At 37.6% G+C, this 19,575-nt stretch overlaps 1 protein-coding gene across 1 annotated transcript in view; it reads left to right on the top strand.

Annotated features, from left to right (window-relative positions):
• The window catches only part of LOC101173336 (glypican-1), a 72,876-nt gene extending 53,612 nt beyond the window's left edge, over nucleotides 1-19,264 (top strand). Inside the window, exons 4-11 of the mRNA XM_004079229.4 lie at nucleotides 6,149-6,376; nucleotides 6,705-6,868; nucleotides 12,664-12,829; nucleotides 12,994-13,118; nucleotides 14,149-14,268; nucleotides 14,565-14,698; nucleotides 15,119-15,294; nucleotides 16,045-19,264. Coding sequence (XP_004079277.1) covers nucleotides 6,149-6,376; nucleotides 6,705-6,868; nucleotides 12,664-12,829; nucleotides 12,994-13,118; nucleotides 14,149-14,268; nucleotides 14,565-14,698; nucleotides 15,119-15,294; nucleotides 16,045-16,250 — 1,319 coding nt within the window. The 3' untranslated portion in view covers nucleotides 16,251-19,264. The remainder of the gene's footprint in view (nucleotides 1-6,148; nucleotides 6,377-6,704; nucleotides 6,869-12,663; nucleotides 12,830-12,993; nucleotides 13,119-14,148; nucleotides 14,269-14,564; nucleotides 14,699-15,118; nucleotides 15,295-16,044) is intronic.
• Nucleotides 19,265-19,575: the final 311 nt, after the last annotated feature.

The following is a 19,575-nucleotide window of genomic DNA, read 5'->3' as shown; positions in this document are numbered from 1 at the left end:
GATAGCAGCTAGGAACGTTAGACAGGTCAATTTCTTCAGTACTTTCGACAGAAGTGGAGCTAACAGGTGGAATAGCAGATTGGAGACAGTTGGCGAGACAGAATTCGCTCCAACCGATAATGCGCTGGTGGACCCAATCAAAATGCGGGTTGTGACGGCGGAGCCAGGAAAATCCCAAAATTATCGGATTCTGGGGGGTTTGCGTGACAAAAAACTGAGCATATTCACGATGATTACCAGAGGAAACCAACAGAACCGGCTTAGTGCGGTGAGTAATAACAGAAAGCTGTTGACCCCCTAAACCAGCGGCCTTGACAGGAGAAGGAAGGGCCTCAGTGGGCAGGGATAAACGTATGACGATACTGTGGTCAATAAGGTTCTGTTCAGCTCCGGAGTCGATCAAGGCATGGAGGTCCAGAGTCTCTGAAGCATGACTTAGCTTGACAGGAATCATGAGGAAATGCTTTGATGTTATTTCATCACCTGCCCTTGGCCTGTCCTCTAGAGAGGGGTTTCGGAGTAGGTGACACTGGTGTACCTGGTGACCTGGTTTCCCACAGTAGAAACATAAGCCTTCAACCCGCCGTCTCTGCCGTTCTTCTGTGGAAAGCTTGGAATGCCTGATCTGCATGGGCTCTTCGGGTTGACTGCGGGGAGATTCAGACTGGGTTATAGGGGAAAAGTGTGGTGTCGTACCTGGCGGTGGAACAACCAGAGTTTTGCATGGTGTAGGAAGTCTTTCGTGCTGCCGCTCGCGTAAGCGGGTATCGGAGCGGAGAGCAGCCTTGATGAGCTCCTCAAAGGAGTTGGTTTCAGGCTGAAAACACAGGTGGTCTTTTATGTTTTCACTCAGGGATTGATAGAAGATCCCTCTTAAAGCAGGATCCGTCCAGCCTGCTTCCACCGCCAGGATCCTAAAATCAATCACATGGTCACTCACTGATCGATTACATTGTTTCAGGGCGAGAAGCTTACGAGCGGCCTCCTCTTGCTTCCTGGGCTGGTCAAACACCAGCTTGAGTTCTTCTATAAAATGTTCGTAGGTCAGGTGAGTGACGGGATTGACAGCCAAAAAAGCCTGGGCCCACTGCAGGGCTTTATTACGAAGTGAATTTATAATTAAAGTAATTTTACTGAGATCGGAATTGTAGTACCTTGGGGCTTGCAGGAACAGCAAATGACATTGTAGCAGAAAACCTCCAAAGGCTTTGACATCGCCGAAATATGGTTCAGGTTGTAGGCGGAAGTTCTCCGGTGACGGAGCGGAGGCGGAAGTAGCAGCAATGCCGGAAGCAGGAAGAGGAGATGCGGGAGTAGCCTTTTGGCCAGCTAATTCCATGAGAGTAGTGTTGATACCTTTGATACGGGAAATAAGGTCTTCTTGGACTGTGGTGACACGGGAGATGGCGCTGTACAGGAGTTCTAAATACACTCCGTGTTGGTTAACAACGGAGCGGAGTCCCTCTGGGTCAGCTGGGTCCGGGGAAAGGCCAGTTCGTTCTGTCATGATAATGTGGGGGGTGGAACCCAGATGCTGTAACCCAGAACAAGGACAGGTGAGTTTAGAGGTAAGAAGAGTTTTATTGTTTCTCCAGATGTGTAGTTGTTCGTGGCTGGTGGTGACGTGGACGAGCCTGATGGCGTGGCTGGAGGGCTTAATGCGGTTGGCGTAGGCTGTGGTTTCTTGTAGGCTTCTGTGTAGCTGAGAGGATGATCCACGCTGACTTCACTCTTGGGTGGTTGAAGATCCTGAGACAAGGAGCAGAGGTTTAGAGCGAGAACGAAGCATAACATAAAGTTTCTGAGCATGACTTGGACCAGGGCTAGTCACCATAAGGGGTAACGAACTGGCGATGAACTGTGGAGAGGAGTCTCCTTTTAAGCAGCAGCAGCAGATGATGATGAGAGTGGAGTCAGCTGGTGGCAATCAGGCAGAGAAGCAGGCAGAGCTGGGAGGGGGAGGAGTCCGACAGGCAACATGACAGAAGGGGCAGAGCTGTTAACCTATTAACAGCCGTTGGTTAGTTAGACTGCTGGTGGAGAAGCAGGCCGCACAGACTTGGGAGAGACAGACTTCCCCACATCAACGGCAAGTCAGTTGAGGTGGCTCAGGCTTCTGTTTTGTATGCCTCCTGGATGTCTCCCTTGAGGGTGGAATTTTGTAAATGTCCCACCAGGAGGAGGCCATGAGGATTCATCATAACAAAGGAAACCATTGTCAGCAAAGATTGTGTCCAAAACAGCTTAACTTAAATAAAATCTAGAACTTAGATATAAGTATTCAAGCTTGTTTTGTGTAGAAACATTTAAAAGCTCTGAACTCATTGAAAAACTATGACAGAACCATTAAGAGCAGGTCTATGTTAAGAAAATAGTTCCTTTATTGATTGAATGCATATATTTAATCAACCTTGGAAGCAGTGGCATACAATGTGGTATAGAGATAGAATAATCCTCTGACATGTCAAGGTGGCCTAGATGTGAAGCTCAGAGTGATTACAAATGATTAATTATCTCCCCTGGCACCACAGGAAGAAAGTCATTAAAGCATTCATGCTTCACTTAACTAGTTCTAAGTGTGTGTGTGTTTTTGTATCAGTAAGCTACAGGGGGATTACTGTAGAATATGGCTTGATAATCTATCTGATGTGTTGATACATTAAAGACTATTTTTTAATTACAAATATTGGATCATACATTTTCTTCGGTTGATCTTGGTAGCAATTATAGAGAAAACAATGTTAGCACCTTGAAAATAAAATATTAAGAGTATCTCTTTTTGTTTGTGTTATCTATGCATTTATTATTATTTTTCCCTTAGAGCATAGATATTGTCAATTATGAATGGCTTAAATCATCATATCCAGTAAGTGATGCTATGACTTATTATGTTGATAGTACTTAGACACACATTAGGTCATGATCAGAATTCATTATTTTTTGGGGAACAGAGACAATACAATCAATCAATCAATTTATTATTTGTAGAGCACTTATAGCAGCAGGGGCAATCAAAGTGCTAAACATAAAATTAAATGTAAATAAAATAAATTAAACAATAAAAGCACTAAAACATTCCAATTCAAACAAAATTCAAGTTCCATGCTGCACTGACCAAGTGTTAAACTTCATAATGTAATTTTTTAAAGATATTTCAACTGCTTTTGCCCTACTAATATTTGCCCAAATTTTTATTTTTATTTTTCGTGATTGTTGATTATAAATTATCTAGAACACTGGCTGCCCACAGGGCTGTGTGCTGAGCCTCTACTCTGCACTCTGCACTTATAGCTGTGCCCCCACCTACCACAGTAACACCATTGTGAAGCATGCGAATTACAACACACTGGTAGGACTTGTCACTGAAGAGGATGAGGTGGCCTACAGGGATGAAGTAGAGTGGCTGTCGAGATGGTGCAAGGAGAACAACCTGCCCCTGAACATCTCAAAGACAAAGGAGCAATAAAATAAAATCAATCTTTATTTTTATAGCACTTTTCATTTATGACAAAACACAAAGTGCTTTACACCAGAACAACCACACTAAACAAGCACAACAATATAAAAATAAATATAGCCCCCATCCGCAACCCCGACCCACACAGAACCCCTAATCCCATTCACGTCATTTTCTGCAAAGGGTGGACTATTTGTGTAATAAAGCAGGCTAACTTGTGCAATAAGCTGACTGATTTGTGCCACAAAAGGACAAATTTGTGTAATAAGTGGTACAAGCATGAGAGTTGTATTTTATTTTTTCCTCTCTTCTGTGTTGTGTCTTAAACTTGCCTTAAATTGTGCTGTAAAATTGTGTCATTATGTTAAACCTTTTTTTGAACATGTGACTATGAGGATACTTTCTGAAATGTCTTTGTGCATCTAACATGTCACCATATTCCATTCTATTCTATTCTATTCTATTCTATTCTATTCTATTCTATTCTATTCTATTCTATTCTATTCTATTCTATTCTATTCTATTCAATATGTGTGTTTATAATGACCATGGAATGGACATTTATATTTAATTGTTAGGTAGGATTTGGTAGATTTTTTTTTTTTTAATCAAACGTACAACTGCATTTATCTATAAACATAATACATACCGGTACATAAAATAAAAGTTACAAAATGAAATGAAATTTGATCTGATGCAATTTAATTAAAAGTAAGTGTGCAAAACAACTACTCCCTGTCACATTTTGTTTTTCGAGCTACAAGCTGGCAGCTGTTTTTAAATAGGTAGGAAAGCCAAGCGGAGATGCAAAATTCAACAACTGTAGTGCTTAGATTATACTATAGAGATGGTTCACTGTGAGATTAGCACATTAACGTTTTATATAATTCCAAGTACACAGGAAGTCTTTTGATCCTTTATGTGTCATTTGTTAGTAATATTTCATGGTCTCTTTTGTGTGTCTCATCTGTGAAACTGTTGGATTGGTTTGCCTCTTCATTATCATGCAGATGTGTGAAATTAAAAAAGACGTAATAACAATAAATGCCATATTTTCAGTACATTTTGTGTTTTGGCAATTGGACAGGACACCCTACTGATAAACACTACAAACTTAAGCTGTACCTCCCCAGCCGTATGCACACGCATAAAGTGGCACAGCCAAGCAAGCACACATTTTCCTATTCATGTACGAGGTCTTGGTTTTTTGGCCACAGAAAAGGCACCCTTGAGACACAATTCTAACCATGATCTTAGCAATCATTGTGTTTTTACTTGTTCACACTCAGTTAGATCCAAGTTGAAACTTGAAATTGTCTTAGACAACACTGTTGGCTATTTTAACATTCACAGATTTCCAATGCCATCTCTGCAGATGTCTTTTTTGGATCTTTATTGCAACAGCTGTTCTTAATTGACGCCCGGCAGACTTTCATCCAATTTTGCTTCCTTCTTATTAAACCCAAATGATTTACAGATGCTAAATTTGATGGCATGTTATAAACCATGACAGTATTTGTCAGAGTTATAGGCTACTTGTCGTTGGCTTTGCATTAACTTCCCCTTCACAGATAAAGTTGCCGAGATGAAATTCCTTGAGATTTTATAGAAAATGTTAGTTTTCAACAGGACTAAAATACAGTAATAGCTTGTGAAACAAACAAACATTAAAGTATCACAATCTGATACATCTATATTTTTTACATCTTAAACCTGTATGCGCGTGGGTGGAAGACTGTGTCCTTTATTACAGCTGTGTGAAAAAATATAGTCTTGTGGAATGGCTTCTACAGGATGTGTAGGATGAAAACATGAGAAGAAAATTGATCACATTCAACTACAAAACCAGCTGGGGTTTAGAGACCACAGACTGAATGGTTGGCACTTACACCTGCAAACACAGTGGTGTTCCATGGACAAAAAAGCTTTTTCACAGATCAACAACTACAACATATGAAAGACATCACCAATCCTTATCCCAATTAGGCTCATACCACAAATGCCAAGCAAAAACCCTTTTCTTTTCATCTTAACTAGAATAAGGTCAACTATGTTTAACATGTGGTCTGGACAAAGCATGGAATATTCATATTTATTAATCCTTTAATTTATTTTTCTTTTTTTCACTTCTCAGAACTTTTGTACTTTTATTTGAAATGGATAGTTGGCACTCTACAAGCCTTGTTACACCAAATGTTATGTTAAGTGAGTATTGTTCTGACCCAGGACCAAAACAGTCAACAATATAGCTAAAATAAAAAAATGGTGATCATTTTGTATGTATTATGTAAAAATGATCATATTTAACCTTCAATAACTGGAATATAGAGATGCTAACTTATGTAATTTTGGCCTGCTCTATAAAGAAAAGTACAACTATTTGTGAATCTATTGGCACGTACACACTGTGCATAGGTGGCACACTCAAGAACGTGCTGAACATGGGGTTTTGCACGCACTTTTAGCATATGATGTTCACACAGGTGTGTCACTACCCGATAGTAGGGCACATATTCACAGTTGGAAAGGGCTTGGTGCAAAATGACTAAGCAATGCAAATCTCGCAAATCAGCGGCTCAAGTGCATGTTTCTGAGCCTGGTGTGAACGTAGAATAGGGACAATAACATTGTAGCATTAGTGCTTTTTCCCTGTTCTTCAAAGACTGACATTTCCTTTATTTCTTTTCTTAGGTTTCTTCTTGGACTTGCTGAATCGTTCCATGGCAAGGCTGCAGAAGAGTTTTACTTCAACCTGGGGTCTTCTGTACCAGATGAATACTCAGGTGTTTTCTGACCTGTACAATGATTTAAGCGGCTACTGCCGAGGTGGCAGTGTCAACCTGGAAGAAGTCCTAAATGAATTCTGGGCCAAGCTACTGGAAAAGCTCGTCTATCAGAAAAACAAGCAATTTTCATTAGGTATGTTTATACATGGAACTACAAATTCAAAGTGGTGGTTACAATTTGGCTTAAGCAATCTTTGTTTAAAAAACTACTGCCAGTTTTAAAACAAATTACTGGATTTTCTCCCTTGATTTTTAACAAAGACTCGACTCATTACAGATTAATTTCAGATTTAGACTAAACTTTGATCCCTTCTACTCGATTTGCGAGTGAAAGGCCACTTTTAAAAAGAAAAAAAGTGCTGAATTTACTTTTTAAAAAGATTTTTGTTTCACAGTTTTTCTTAAAAATATATATGGCACCTTATAAAAGAGATTTTGAATAATGTCTATGCTCCTTTCAGGTGAAGACTACCTGGAGTGTTTGTCAAAGCAGATTGAGACGATAAGACCTTTTGGAGAAACACCCCGTAAAATGTCTGGAGAAGTGACTCGCACACTCCTGGCAGCACGTTCATTTCTACAGGGACTAGTAAAGAGTGCAGAGGTGGTTCGCAAAGTGTCTCAGGTAAACCTTACATCTTAAACTCACATTTCTTTAACCCTTTCATTTAAACTATTTTTTCCTTTTTTTATCTTCATAGAAAATCTTCAAAGAAAAATCTTACTTAAATATGCATATTTTGCTGTCACCTATTTTTTTATCAATGATGAAATTCCTTGTACTTTTATTTTTAGTGATCGCAACTCTTTCTTCTTTTTGTGAACATCTCTGCACACACAGCCCACTTGCACACTATAAAGCATTGGCAGATCAATGTTGGGAGAAGTGAGAGGCTCCATAAAGTATGGCCTGCGGTGCGGACAATCAGCCCCTGCAACAACAGTTAATGTCAACTTCACACTGAAAAATGTCTCCCTAGGCTGCGGGGAGCATTAATATATCCCAAGAGAAATGGTCTTCTCTGTACATAAGACAAGAGTAAGGTTAAGACGAGTGTGGGACTGAGAAATCATTTCAGGGAGGTGGCCGGTATTGATGTTTCAGTGAATATGTCCTGTCAGACACTGGACAGGCAAACTGGTGTAAGATGTGGCCCCAAGGGATGTGCACATTTTTTCTTTTACATAAAATTATATTACTGGGAATTCAAAAAAGAAAAAAACTTAATTTTACAAATTATTTTTAGAAAAAGGTGTCAGTATAAAAACTGAAATAAAAACAAAACAACATATAGAAGATTTGGATGCACGTCAAGGAATTTAGTTGAAGCTCTCTGTTTGATATGTGTTCCTTGGCTGACTTTGGCACGCAGAGCAAAACTGTCTGACCTGACATATTTAACACCCTTCCTCTGTTTGGTAGTATCTTACCCATTTATAGAGACCTGAGGATTCTTGAATTGCCATTTTTTTTTACAAGCTTAAGCCTTGATTTAGCAGGTTAGGGAAAGGCAGGAGACCTCAACATCTAAACCTGGAACTAAGGGATCAATTTAGTTAAAAGTAGGAAATTTTTATTTAGGCAAACATGTAATCTATCATAATTTCATGTTTTAACGGATGCTTGTAACTTTCATCAACTTTTTATTCATATTAACTAGTTGTCTGTAAATAGTAAAAAAAATGGTGGTTAATTAATTTTTTTTAAATAATGCAAAATAAATTACACTGGAGTTCATGATCATTTAATATCTTTGTGTTTCTGGTGAGGATGCAAAGAAAATATTCTAAAAAACACTTTAAAAGTATAAAACTCAAACAATAAAAAAAAAACGTGAACCAAAATATTTGCAGAAACCAGTCACAAAACCAATGACAAGTGTCTGGCAGAAAAGAAAAAAAAAATCAATGATTAGACGTTACTGATGAAGAATGACAAGCACGCTGTGATGATAAGAAATTGAAACCAGGCCCAAACACTGACATGACATAAATCAAACTCGAGACAAAAGTACAAAAAAAGACAACAGAAGCCTTTGTTTTTGTATATCAGTAAGAATTGATTACCACATTCCAACCAAACCTATTACTACATATTAAGCCGAGCGCAACAGATTCAAGAGCTCTTCCTTAATACTGTTCTTTTCCAGCTGTTCTGCTTCCTGCAAATGTTTCAGGTTTTGTTGTGTAATTCTGTATGGGCCATGAAGTCTACTTATTTTAAAGTATACTGGGGCGACAGTGGTGCACTGGTAGGGTGATTGTACTCTGATCAGAAGATCACTTCGGTTCCCACCTCACCTGCCCATGTGCTGAAGTGTCCTTGGGCAGGACACTGAACCCCATGTTCAGGTGGATGCCAGTGTTCAGCAGCAGTGTGTGCGGCGTGAATGGAATTGTGATTGTGACTGTAAGGTACTTTGGGACTTCATGGAAGGCAGAAAAGAGCAGAAAACACTGGATAAGAATACAGTCTTTACCATTTATATAATCAAGCCTATTCCTTTAGAAAGATGTCAAACAGATGTTATTGGACTTTTTGTGGATTATTGGCTAATAAAACTCTGACAGTCTGTTGCCTGAATTTGAAAAACAATATGTTTTGTTCTAAATATTACCTTTTGTTAGATTTGTATCTTCATTGATTGGCCTTATACAGCGTGAGATTCTGGATCTTTGCCATGTCTGATCGTTGAGGCATTATATTTCTTTAACGTATAAAAGCAAAAATAAACAGTCTGAAATATTATTCAAAGTTTCAATAATTATTGTTTGGTTAAACAATGACAGAAATTGTAGCTATTAGATAAAGTACTCATAAAAGCAAACTAAAGTGAAAGATAAAGAAGAAACCAAAGCTAAAAAAGCCACCATTACAGATAAATTCAGAGTTGGAAGATAGTAACCAAGACCAGAGATAGAACTTTCTGGTAACATAGCTGCTACCTTGCTTTGCCCTGAGCCTCACCAGTCAATAGACCTTAACCTTATTTGTGCTGTTTTTTCCCCTGGGCTGAAGTGTGGAAGAAATAGGCAAGGAGTCTCACGCCTCGCTTGGAAAACATTAAGTCTAGATCAACTCAGTCTGAAGCTCAAAGGGTGGAGTGATCAGAAGTCATATTTACTTACTAAACATAAAAGAAAGGCAGGTTGAAATATTGGAGAAAAAATAAAGTCAAAGTAGTACAGAAAGTAATGGCATATTTATGACAATAACACAAAGAAAATGTACTTTTGAAAGGTGGCTATTACAGTCAAATTAATTTGTCAAAAATCAGATAAGCAAGAACAAAATTAAAAGCAGTACAATGTGAACCGTAAATAATATTACAGCACTGAATAGATTTGAAAAATATATTCAAAGTAAATAAATACTTTATGTATAGAAGTGGGAACATAAAATAATGATTTTACTAAAGTGATTTGTACAATAAAGCTTTTTTTTTCCATACCAAAGAAAAAAATACAACTTAAAATTTATTTATTTTCTACAGTGGTCTGTGTATGCTGCTATCCAGGATTTTATTGATATACTTTTAGGAAACAAATTTTATTTTAAGCATATAAGTCTCTTACTTAGATATAAAACATTGAACTTGCTGTTTGGAAGCTGTAGTTTTGATTTGCAGACATTTTTGTCACAGTTTTTGTTTTTATTTCTTTAATGTGCAGCATAAAATAATAAGTATGAGTTACTTAGTTTGACTGCATTTGGAATGAAACCCTGTTTATTAATTACTTTCCTTATTAACTTTTGAGTTTTACCTCAACATTTACTCCATAATTACTGCTACATTCTTTAATTCCTTTTTGATCGTATCCTTTGTTTGCACTTTTTGAATTATTATTATTTCTTCTTCTGCTTAGCCCTTCTTTCAGTTTGTTGTTTTCCTCAAACTAACCCCTTTTTTGTAAAAACTAAAGCAATCCTCATGTCAATCCCCAAAAAAGTAAGAAATGAAGATACAGTAAGAACACGGGGGGAAAAAAGGATTAAAGTAAAGATGTTTGACTTAGTTTTCCGTGATGTGTGCTTCCTCTGCTCTTTACCTTGTTGATGAAATGTACATTTTTACATTTTGTTTTATGACATAATAAAAATGATATTTTGAAAATATTTTGTTTTTCTTTTAATAATAAACGTACTTGTTTTATTTTATTAATCCTCAGGGTATAGTTATAACTATAAGAGTTTTTTGTTTGTTTGTTTTTTTCAAATAAGGTTTGTCTTGAAAGTTTTCTTTTCTTTTTTCTTTTTCCCAATAAGCATAATCTTAGGAATACAGAACTAATTAGTACACATTCCTAGATGATACTAATATCATAATATATACAACCACACTGAACACTGAAACTGAATACGGCTGAGATGTAGGATCATCCTAACTCAGAGAACATGAGTGGACCTCTGTGTGAGTGAGTAGGAGACAAAAAATAAGTTTGACTTTGCCGTTTAAGGGTCTCACAAGAAACAGAATGCTTACTGAAACTGTGGAAACAAACAAAGAAATTAAGTGCAAAATTGTTGGATTCTTTTTCACGAGTCATTGTGTTTGTTTGTGCCTGCTCCTTTAGTATTTGGCAGAGCACGATTAAAGGATCATGCAAAGTGTGGGAACGCCGAATCTCTTTTTCTAGATTGTATTTAAAGTGGTCCATTCATCTCATCGCTTGTTTTTCAATACTGCAGTAGTGATGGAATACTTGGTGAAAATAAGATCCACATCTATTGAACAAGTACACTCAAACTTATGCTCGCAGCTATGAACTTCAAAGGCAGGAAATCAACCATTTGTAGCAAAGTTTAGCAGGCTTACACTTGAAAAAGGTCCATATTGTCTAAAGTTTCTGTGTTGCCACAGTCATTTGGACATTCCTAAATAACAAGATGTCACTTAAACAAGAAAATCATCCAAAGAATGTCCAAAAATTTCCAGAAAATTGCTGATCTTCTAAGAATTAATTTGGTCTCATCTTTCTCCTATTAAGTTAACTATGCTGTCGTTTTTAAAACTGAACTTGGCGTATAAAGTCATGTTTGATGCAAGTTTTGCTGCATGAAAAAATAAAGAGAAATCTGTAGGTAAACTGAGATCAGAGCTTAGAGCAAAGATTCAATCAAGTCTCATCCCTACAGCTACTGTGAAGCAAATAAAGATTCTATCTTTAGGGTGACATTGAATGAAGGAAACAGTCATACTAGAAAATAGAGTTGTTACCTAAATACGAAGTAACTAGGCAATACTAAGTTTGCTTTTACTTCAAGCCGTACTCTGATCATCTTTTGATCTATTGTAAAAGCATTCCCGGTGATCGTTATTTATAACTATGCAGTTTCTCGACATCCTTCAGTTTACGTACTCTCCCACTAGCTAACAACCCCTCACAACTCCAACCTAACAACTCGGTGCAACAAAACATGGTGAGCAATATTGGAGCTATCCAGCAGTACCAAAGCCAGCTCGGAAGGGGAAAACAGAGATATATTTAGATCTATTTGTCCACAAGATCATGTTTTCATTGGAGTTGGTCTTTACCGTGTGCAGCTACAAATAGTCAAAAAAGAAAACAATGTTTGATTTTTGGTTCCTGGTTTTGGCTTTAATTTAAAAACTTAAGCGTGAGTGGCAGTGTCAACAAGTGAAGTTGAGTTCACAGGTTGAAAGTGATTTCTGTATTCTCTCTTTACGTGTTACTTGTTCAAAACTACAAGCAGGTTTGTAATATCATTTAAATATATTTGAGTTATGGCCCTCCTGGATTTCTGCTGTTGTCCTACTTTGTATTTTTGTAGTTTTTTTTTTTCATTTCTGGCTTTGAGTGTGACTTTGCTGTTGGAAGAAGAGTTTCCAGGAAAAGCCTCCAGTTGGCCCAGATGTCAGCTTAGGAGAGCTTTGTATGCATAGCTTGCTTCGTTCCATCTCTCCTCCTCTTTCTCGCTCTTACACAGGCACACACCCCATACTTCCTGAGGTTTTGTATGCATAGCTGTACTCCCTTGTGAACAAAGCTTACTGGTATTAACCCAGTTTTACTTTTCACGCAAGAAGGCCTTTTCCCTTTGGGATCAACCTTGTGGAATTGGGAGAAAAATGGGAAAGGCAGGAAGAACGAATTGATGAACTCAAATTGCTTGTATTGATGTCGAGACCTTTCCATTGTACGTAGTACAAGAAAAACCAAGCTTTCTTTTTTGATGTTTTTAAAATAATAAAATTTAAAGTCAATTTTCATTTAGACTTGAAGTGTTTCACCATCCTGCCATATGTCTATTTTTCAAAGTAAATTTTTCTCTGATAAAATTCAGATTTTAATGATCTTTTTTTGTACAAATGAGTTCAAATTTTGACTCTGATGTGATCTCAAATGCAGTTTTACCAGCTTAAGCTTTTGTTTTGTCCTTGTTGTGCCCTACCCCAGGTGCCACTGAGCCCTGCATGCATGCGAGCCATGATGAGAATGACTTACTGCCCCCACTGCCGGGGCATCCCCTCTGCTAGACCCTGTGCCAATTACTGCAGCAACGTAATGAAAGGATGTCTAGCCAACCAAGCTGACCTCAACACTGAGTGGAAGCACCTAGTAGGTGAGGGTCGCACATAAAAATGAACACATGGTTTCAATTCAGGCACATGTTAAAATCTCATGATGGTAGTAAAGCATGATTTCTCTTTCTCTGTGCCAACGTGCTTAAGATTAAACATGTGACATTTTTTTTTAGAATTCTAACTAAATTTTGTGCTTTTGCAGACACAATGGTTTTCGTAGCTGAGAACCGTCTGATTGGCATGGATCAGACGATCCTGTCTCTCCCAGAACGTATATCGGAAGCCATGTATACCATGATGGAGAAAATTGAAACCATCAACGCAAAGGTCTGTTGGAACATTGGTGCATGCATGACAGTTTAAATATCAATGTAAATATGTGACTTCACATGTATAATGACACAGTTATGAGAATCATAATAACACACACATATGTGGCAATGTGGCTGTAGTCCACAGAGAGAACACAGAGAAGTATCAACATTGTTGTAGCTCTTTAGCTGTTTACCAGTTAGCATCATTCAAACGAATTCTGGAGCTGAGAAAAGCAGCTTTGCGCTGATATGCAACGCTTTACAATGGTGACGTGTTTACGCAATCAATCAACTGGCTGATTCTGACGCAGAGAAAAAGTTGCTTTCTTCCGTGTTGTTGGAAGTACGTTAATTGCTAAAACGGTCAAAGAGTTACAGTAGTTCAAAGAACATGTGTTATTTTGCTATCACAAACGACAGCTCCAGAGTTAAATGGTTACCCAGAAATGCCTTGGTTTTCTTATTGCATGTCTTGAATAATAGAAAATTCAAACTTAATGTTTAGCTTTTTAAGATCAATGATAACATTTTCAGTATTCAACATTGTAACCTTAAATAATAATAAATTGGAGGCCTAAGTTTTAAATGTTCATCCATTGCAAATGGCAGCATGACTCAAAAATGCTTGCTAAAAGTGGAAAATTGCAGATTTCTGAGTAAACCTGTCTGCCCTGGTGGGAGCCGAAGTGTGTCAAAGTGTTTCAGACCTGGTTCTGGATGGTAATCACACACGGCTTTAGCCCCTGATCCTCATGTCCCACATGAGAGTGAGAGTATTTAACAGATTATCTGATGTTTACCTAATCTTTTGACATTAAAAGCCATATGCTGAGTTAGGTGCTTTTCCTTTCAAGCAGCTCAAACATAGAATCCAGTGTTTTTCTTTCTTTTCTTTTTTTTTTCTGAATGCTTTCTAATATTTATTAGTTTTTTTTTTATTTCTACAGACATCACAAATATCGTTTTGCTAAATTAGCCCTCCCTTATGTTTCAACTAACCTTCTGTTGCTGTTTTGTATTTTCCTCACTTCCTCCTTCCCCAGTTATCTCAAGCATGTGGTGAAGTAGGACCAATCAGCACAGGAGCTGAGGAGGTCAGAACTGTAGGAAGGGTCACAGTGGAAGACACGCTGGTAGACACTTCTAAAAACATGGCAAAGTTGGTGAGTATTTGAGAATACATCTATTTTCTTGTTGCTTTTCTTAGATTTTCTTAGATTCATAGAATTCGCAAATCGAAGATTATATAATTTGTTATGACGTAGATCGCTTTGAGGATAACTTACATTTGACAAGAAGCAAAAGATATTTAGACTAATAAATTAGTCCGAAAAATATGCCACAGCTAAAAGGCTTATTCTGTTCACTTTTTTTTTCTTCACCTTATGTTTAATTATGCTATTATGGTGTTAAATGGAGGAACAAATGTGTTAATGCAGTGTTGTCAACTCTGTTTCAGGTGTCAGAAGTGACAATGAGGCTGAGAGACATGCAGTCGTACTGGGTTTCTCTGCCGAAGATTCTTTGCAGTGACAGAGCCGCCCATGGAGCTGGAGCCGAGGACAAGTGTTGGAACGGCATAAATCGTGCGAGGTGGGAAACGTAATCCTTTGAAGAAACTTAGTTAATTGAGGTTTTATTCAAATCACACAGTTCAGTGAAAACAATGTTTTTAAACAGCTTCCAACTTTTTTTCTGTCAGCTGTTCATTACTGACACTTCACCTCACCTGTCCAAACCTTGGATTCAATTAATAATGGTAGAAAACCAATTTTACTCTGGGTCCATGAACAAATACTTTCACATATTTGACATACATGTTTATTTTTCAATTTAACAAGAAGTCTTTTTGTTGTTTTTTTTTGCATCAGCCTTTAAACTCAGTACATTGTTCTGGTATGAGTTTGACTATGCATCAGGCACAAAGGGATCAACACATTTTGAGAATTATCATCCACTCAACCAATTTAAAATAAACCAACAGTGTTAGTCATTATGTCCTTTATGTACTAGGTATCTGCCAGAAGTGATGGGTGATGGTCTTGCCAATCAGATTAACAACCCGGAAGTGGAAATCGACATCACCAAGCCAGACATGACAATCCGCCAACAAATAATGCAGCTGAAGATCACAAGTAACCGTCTGAAAAATGCGCTCAATGGCTTTGACGTTGACTTTCAGGACACTAGTAAGTAAATTAAACACATCAGTCCTCTTTCTTTTTTTTTCTTCAAATAACATTATTAGGAAACATGTAAGGATGAGAAAAATCAGAAATCAATATTTGTATTGTTTTTGGATTTCTCCATTTTAGTTATTTTGAATTCATATGTTTTGTATTTTTTTTATTTGAGTAAATAAAACGTTGGATTTTAGAATACAGAATAACAAAGCTTTCTACATTTATTTTTAAATGTAGTTCTGGTAAAGGTCAAGCGAACATCTGTTAGTTATTTAGTTTCTCAAGATGCACCTCACTGCTTCTCAATGTACCATTGGAGCCTAAATCTTTAGTTTGCTAAATACATTCCGTTGTTCTCTTTCTTCCTCAAAGTTAATAAAGTAAATCATTCTAGTGTTCTGTTTTCTTTTGTTTTTTCTTGTAGATTGTAGAATATGTTTTATTGCAGTACCGTGCAATAGTTTTTTTTTTGTACTTTTGATTAATTTAGAGAAGCCAATGTGTGCTCTGATGAGTTCGTCCAAAACATGGAACGTTTCATAACATTGTGACATTAGAATATTGTTGCTTTTGTGACTTAACACAATTGGGGGAACCATTTTAGATGTTGAACAGAACAAACACTTCAACTTTTTTTTATTCAAAAGCTGATAAATTCTTCAGGATCAGTCTTTTACTAAATGTTTGTAGTTGTCCATTTATATCTTCTGAGTTACTTCCTTGCAGTAAACTCATTTCCTGACACTCTAATTACAGGTGATGATCCAAGTGGTTCAGGAAGTGGCTCATGCACAGATCCAACATGTTCCCAGGACCCAGGACTCATTGCCACTAGTACAGGCGGACCTGTATTCTACCCGTACCCTCCAGAAAACAAGAAGGTGACAGGCTCAGCCCGGCAGAATGTCCCATCCATCATTATCCTCCTGATTTCACTCTTCATTTTGCTGCTGCGGCGGTAATTAATGGAAAAAAAACAACAAAAAAAAAACATTCTTACTTGGACTGAGTTTAATACATGGGGTTTGGTGAGAGCTTAAAGGGGGAGGGAGGAGAAGCTGTGGGTCAGGTACGTTGCCAAAAGTGAGTTTAAAGAAACAACAATTAAACAAATTTTCTTTGATGGACTTCCCTTGGCTTTGGATTAAAAAACAAAACAAAATAGGGCAATGAGAGTTCATCAGAGTTTTTGTTCAGCTTATGTCCTTTCTATCTCACTGTTATATGACGCTCTTCTGATACTGTTCTCCTTGCATCCTTGTTTCTGGTGTTGCTGTTATCTGTCTGAGATTGTTCTTGATCCATACAGCTAGAAGTACGCTGTTAATGACACGTCAGAGAAAAGAAGACTGGAGCTTTTTAATAGAGCTCTGATGTGTGTCGGAATGCCACTTTTTTGATAGATTTATTTATTTAATAATATTTTCATTAGACCCCCCCCCCATTGGTTTATTAATACCGTTATTTTTATAGGCAAAATATACCAACCAGAAGCTGAAATGAAGGGATGGAAAGGTGACTTTTAAAGACAAATGTTCTGTCTAGCATTCCCTCCCAGATCTCTTAATGCATTAAGCGTCACAGTATCATTACGCATAAACACCCTTTCCTTTTTGATGCGAGGATGAGAGCACTCAGCATAAGCACTTTCGACCATTTAATCACATAAGCTGTAATAAAAGCCATGATTGCACTCACACTGACATGATCATCAGGAGTAGTGTGTCCTGTCCTCCACTACATCCATCCATCAACCCCCCCCCCCCGTCCCCCCTGCAGCATGTGTGTTCATGCATGTCACACGTGGATTGAAGGTTCAGAACAGAAAGTTAAAAAAAAAAAACTAAAAAAAAACACAACTCTACTACAGTACTTTTTTGCAACACTCCACAAATACCACCCAAAACTGTGTCTGTTCTTTTCAATATTCTGTGTTAATTTTTATAAACAATACAATTTCAATAAACATACACAACTTTTTTTTCACAAAAGAACAAACAGGTTTGATGGCTTATTTGTTTTGTTTATGTAAAAATATCCAAGAAGAAACTTTTTTTTTTTTTTTGGTATTAGACACTTTATCATATTGTTTCACATATTTCTGTTTTATGTCAGAGTATCCATATCTGCCTTTTCATTGCAACTTCTCTGTGAGTGCCTCTTTGTTCCCACCCCCAAGTCCTTCCAGCTTTTCCACCTACTCATCAGCTCTAGTGACATTTAGAGTGTTCCTTGTGCTTCTACATGATGGCAAGACAGTGTGACGCTGACAGAATGCTTCATTAAGTGACAGCTTTCCATGGAATGTGTTGGAAACACGGCGTATTAACTTTCTTGATGAAATGCTTGGCTTGGTAGAGATCCTGTTCCACATTTAAATTCAAAGCTTTATGAACGCCGTGCACAGGATGAGGAGATATTGCTTGCATGTATGCTGGTGTATGAACCTGTGCACGACTAGATGTACCTGTCTGTGTCTGATAGATTCAAAGAATGGGGTCTTTAGATGTCTTTACTTTTAAAACGGACGGAAAATAAATTTGTATTGTATTGAACTAAGATTTAGGAGTGCAGAAATAACAAATTGGCACAATAGGCGATTAATATAGCTCAAAAAATGTGTTTCAGTCAACTACTGTAATCTGTACTGACAATATCTGTCCTGTCAGAACTGCACATGGCAGTTAGGACTACAGAAGACTTAAGTGGATGTGAAGTCTTCACTGCTTCAGTTACTCACTTGGACAATCCACAAGAATCCATATTGTGAAAGATATATATGCATCAACCGTGGATAAATCCACTGGACTCTCACTTTTTAACATCATTTGAGCTCTGTCAGTTCTGAAAAATGCATTTTTATATAAACACCTGGTTAGCTCCTCTGCATATGTACATGTAAAATGACAGGTGTCTTGAAACGGTACTTCATTTTATTGATATCATATATTAATGAATGACTTGTTGCTGTGTGTATGTGTTTATATGTCTGTGCTCCCATGGACAGACGTATGAGCCCCTGGTTGAGAAATCTGCCTGTGACTGCCTTTGACTTTTGGGGTCAATTTTGAGATTACAAGGAAGCATTGTTGTGGTGTTAGCTGTTGTGACGTGAGTCAAACACATTTCAACAAAAAAAACAAAAAAAAACAATAATAATAAAATAGCAAGCACACCATGTGTGGCCTCTTTTCACAACCCTTGAATAAAAAGTTGACCATAAGAGTACAATTTAGAGAAGTACATATCTGCACACAGGAAGAATCAAAACTCTAATGGTTACATTCCAGCTTAAATAGGACTTTCGACTCACAACTTTGGTTTCAATGACTGCCTCGTTATGTCATTGGCTTAAATTTGCACAATCCTTTTCCTCTGCCGCCTTTTGCTTTCACTTTATGATCTCATAAATTTTGTTTCGTAACATCTTGCCCCTTCCTGCTTTAAAACCAGCACTTTTGAGGCCACTAAATGGCATTCTCGGCTCAAAGACACCCCAAGATGGCCGATCAATATGAGAGTAAACAATTCTGCGGAGACGACTATTGATTGGGAATGCATATATGCAGATAGATGTGGCCTAGCAAGCCTCCTGTTAAGCAGTGGTGGAAAGAGAGTCAACATGAAGTCCTTGATCATGGGAAATAACAAAACAAAGACTTAACATGATCTCAGATCGGGTTCATTCTTTTCCTCCAAGTGTTGAAAATACAAGACCCATCAGGCGGCCATTAAAACAATTCTTTACTCGAAGTGAAGAATTGGAGGCATTTCTAAAGGTGCCAACTAGTATGGGAAGTATTTGTATTTTTCCTCATGTTGATTTCATTATGTTTGGTTGTTATCAGAAATACTTGGAGCGTTTGTTCTAATGGTGAAGTAGGTGCCACAGAGGTAGAGAAATATCTAAAAATGTCTCATTTGCCGTTGTTCCTGAAATCTTGTGTCAATTATATACATTGTAAGATTTTCAACATGACTGTGTCCTGTTTCTTTAATGGTGGGTTTGTTTTTTCTCTGTAACGAACAAAAAAAAAAAAAAAAACATTTCATTGATATATTCACAAAAAATGCAACACAAAGAAGTTTCTAGGTTTCCAAGGGAATGCAAGTGTGTGGACGTGGATGGGTCGATGGTACCATCTGCTTAGACTATTTTCTCAGAGTGCAGTGGGGCAAACTGCCACCTGAAAGGAGCCAATGTGTTCCAGTTATAATGTCAGAGGTGACAGCTGGCGGCTGGTGTTGCCACACAGGAAAAACTGCCACATGTTTCAAGTGGGCTAA

Source organism: Oryzias latipes, chromosome 17, assembly GCF_002234675.1.
Source record: "Oryzias latipes chromosome 17, ASM223467v1".
NCBI lineage: Eukaryota > Metazoa > Chordata > Actinopteri > Beloniformes > Adrianichthyidae > Oryzias > Oryzias latipes.
Note: the sequence above shows the minus strand (reverse complement) of the source record. Positions and strands in the feature narration are given on the sequence as shown.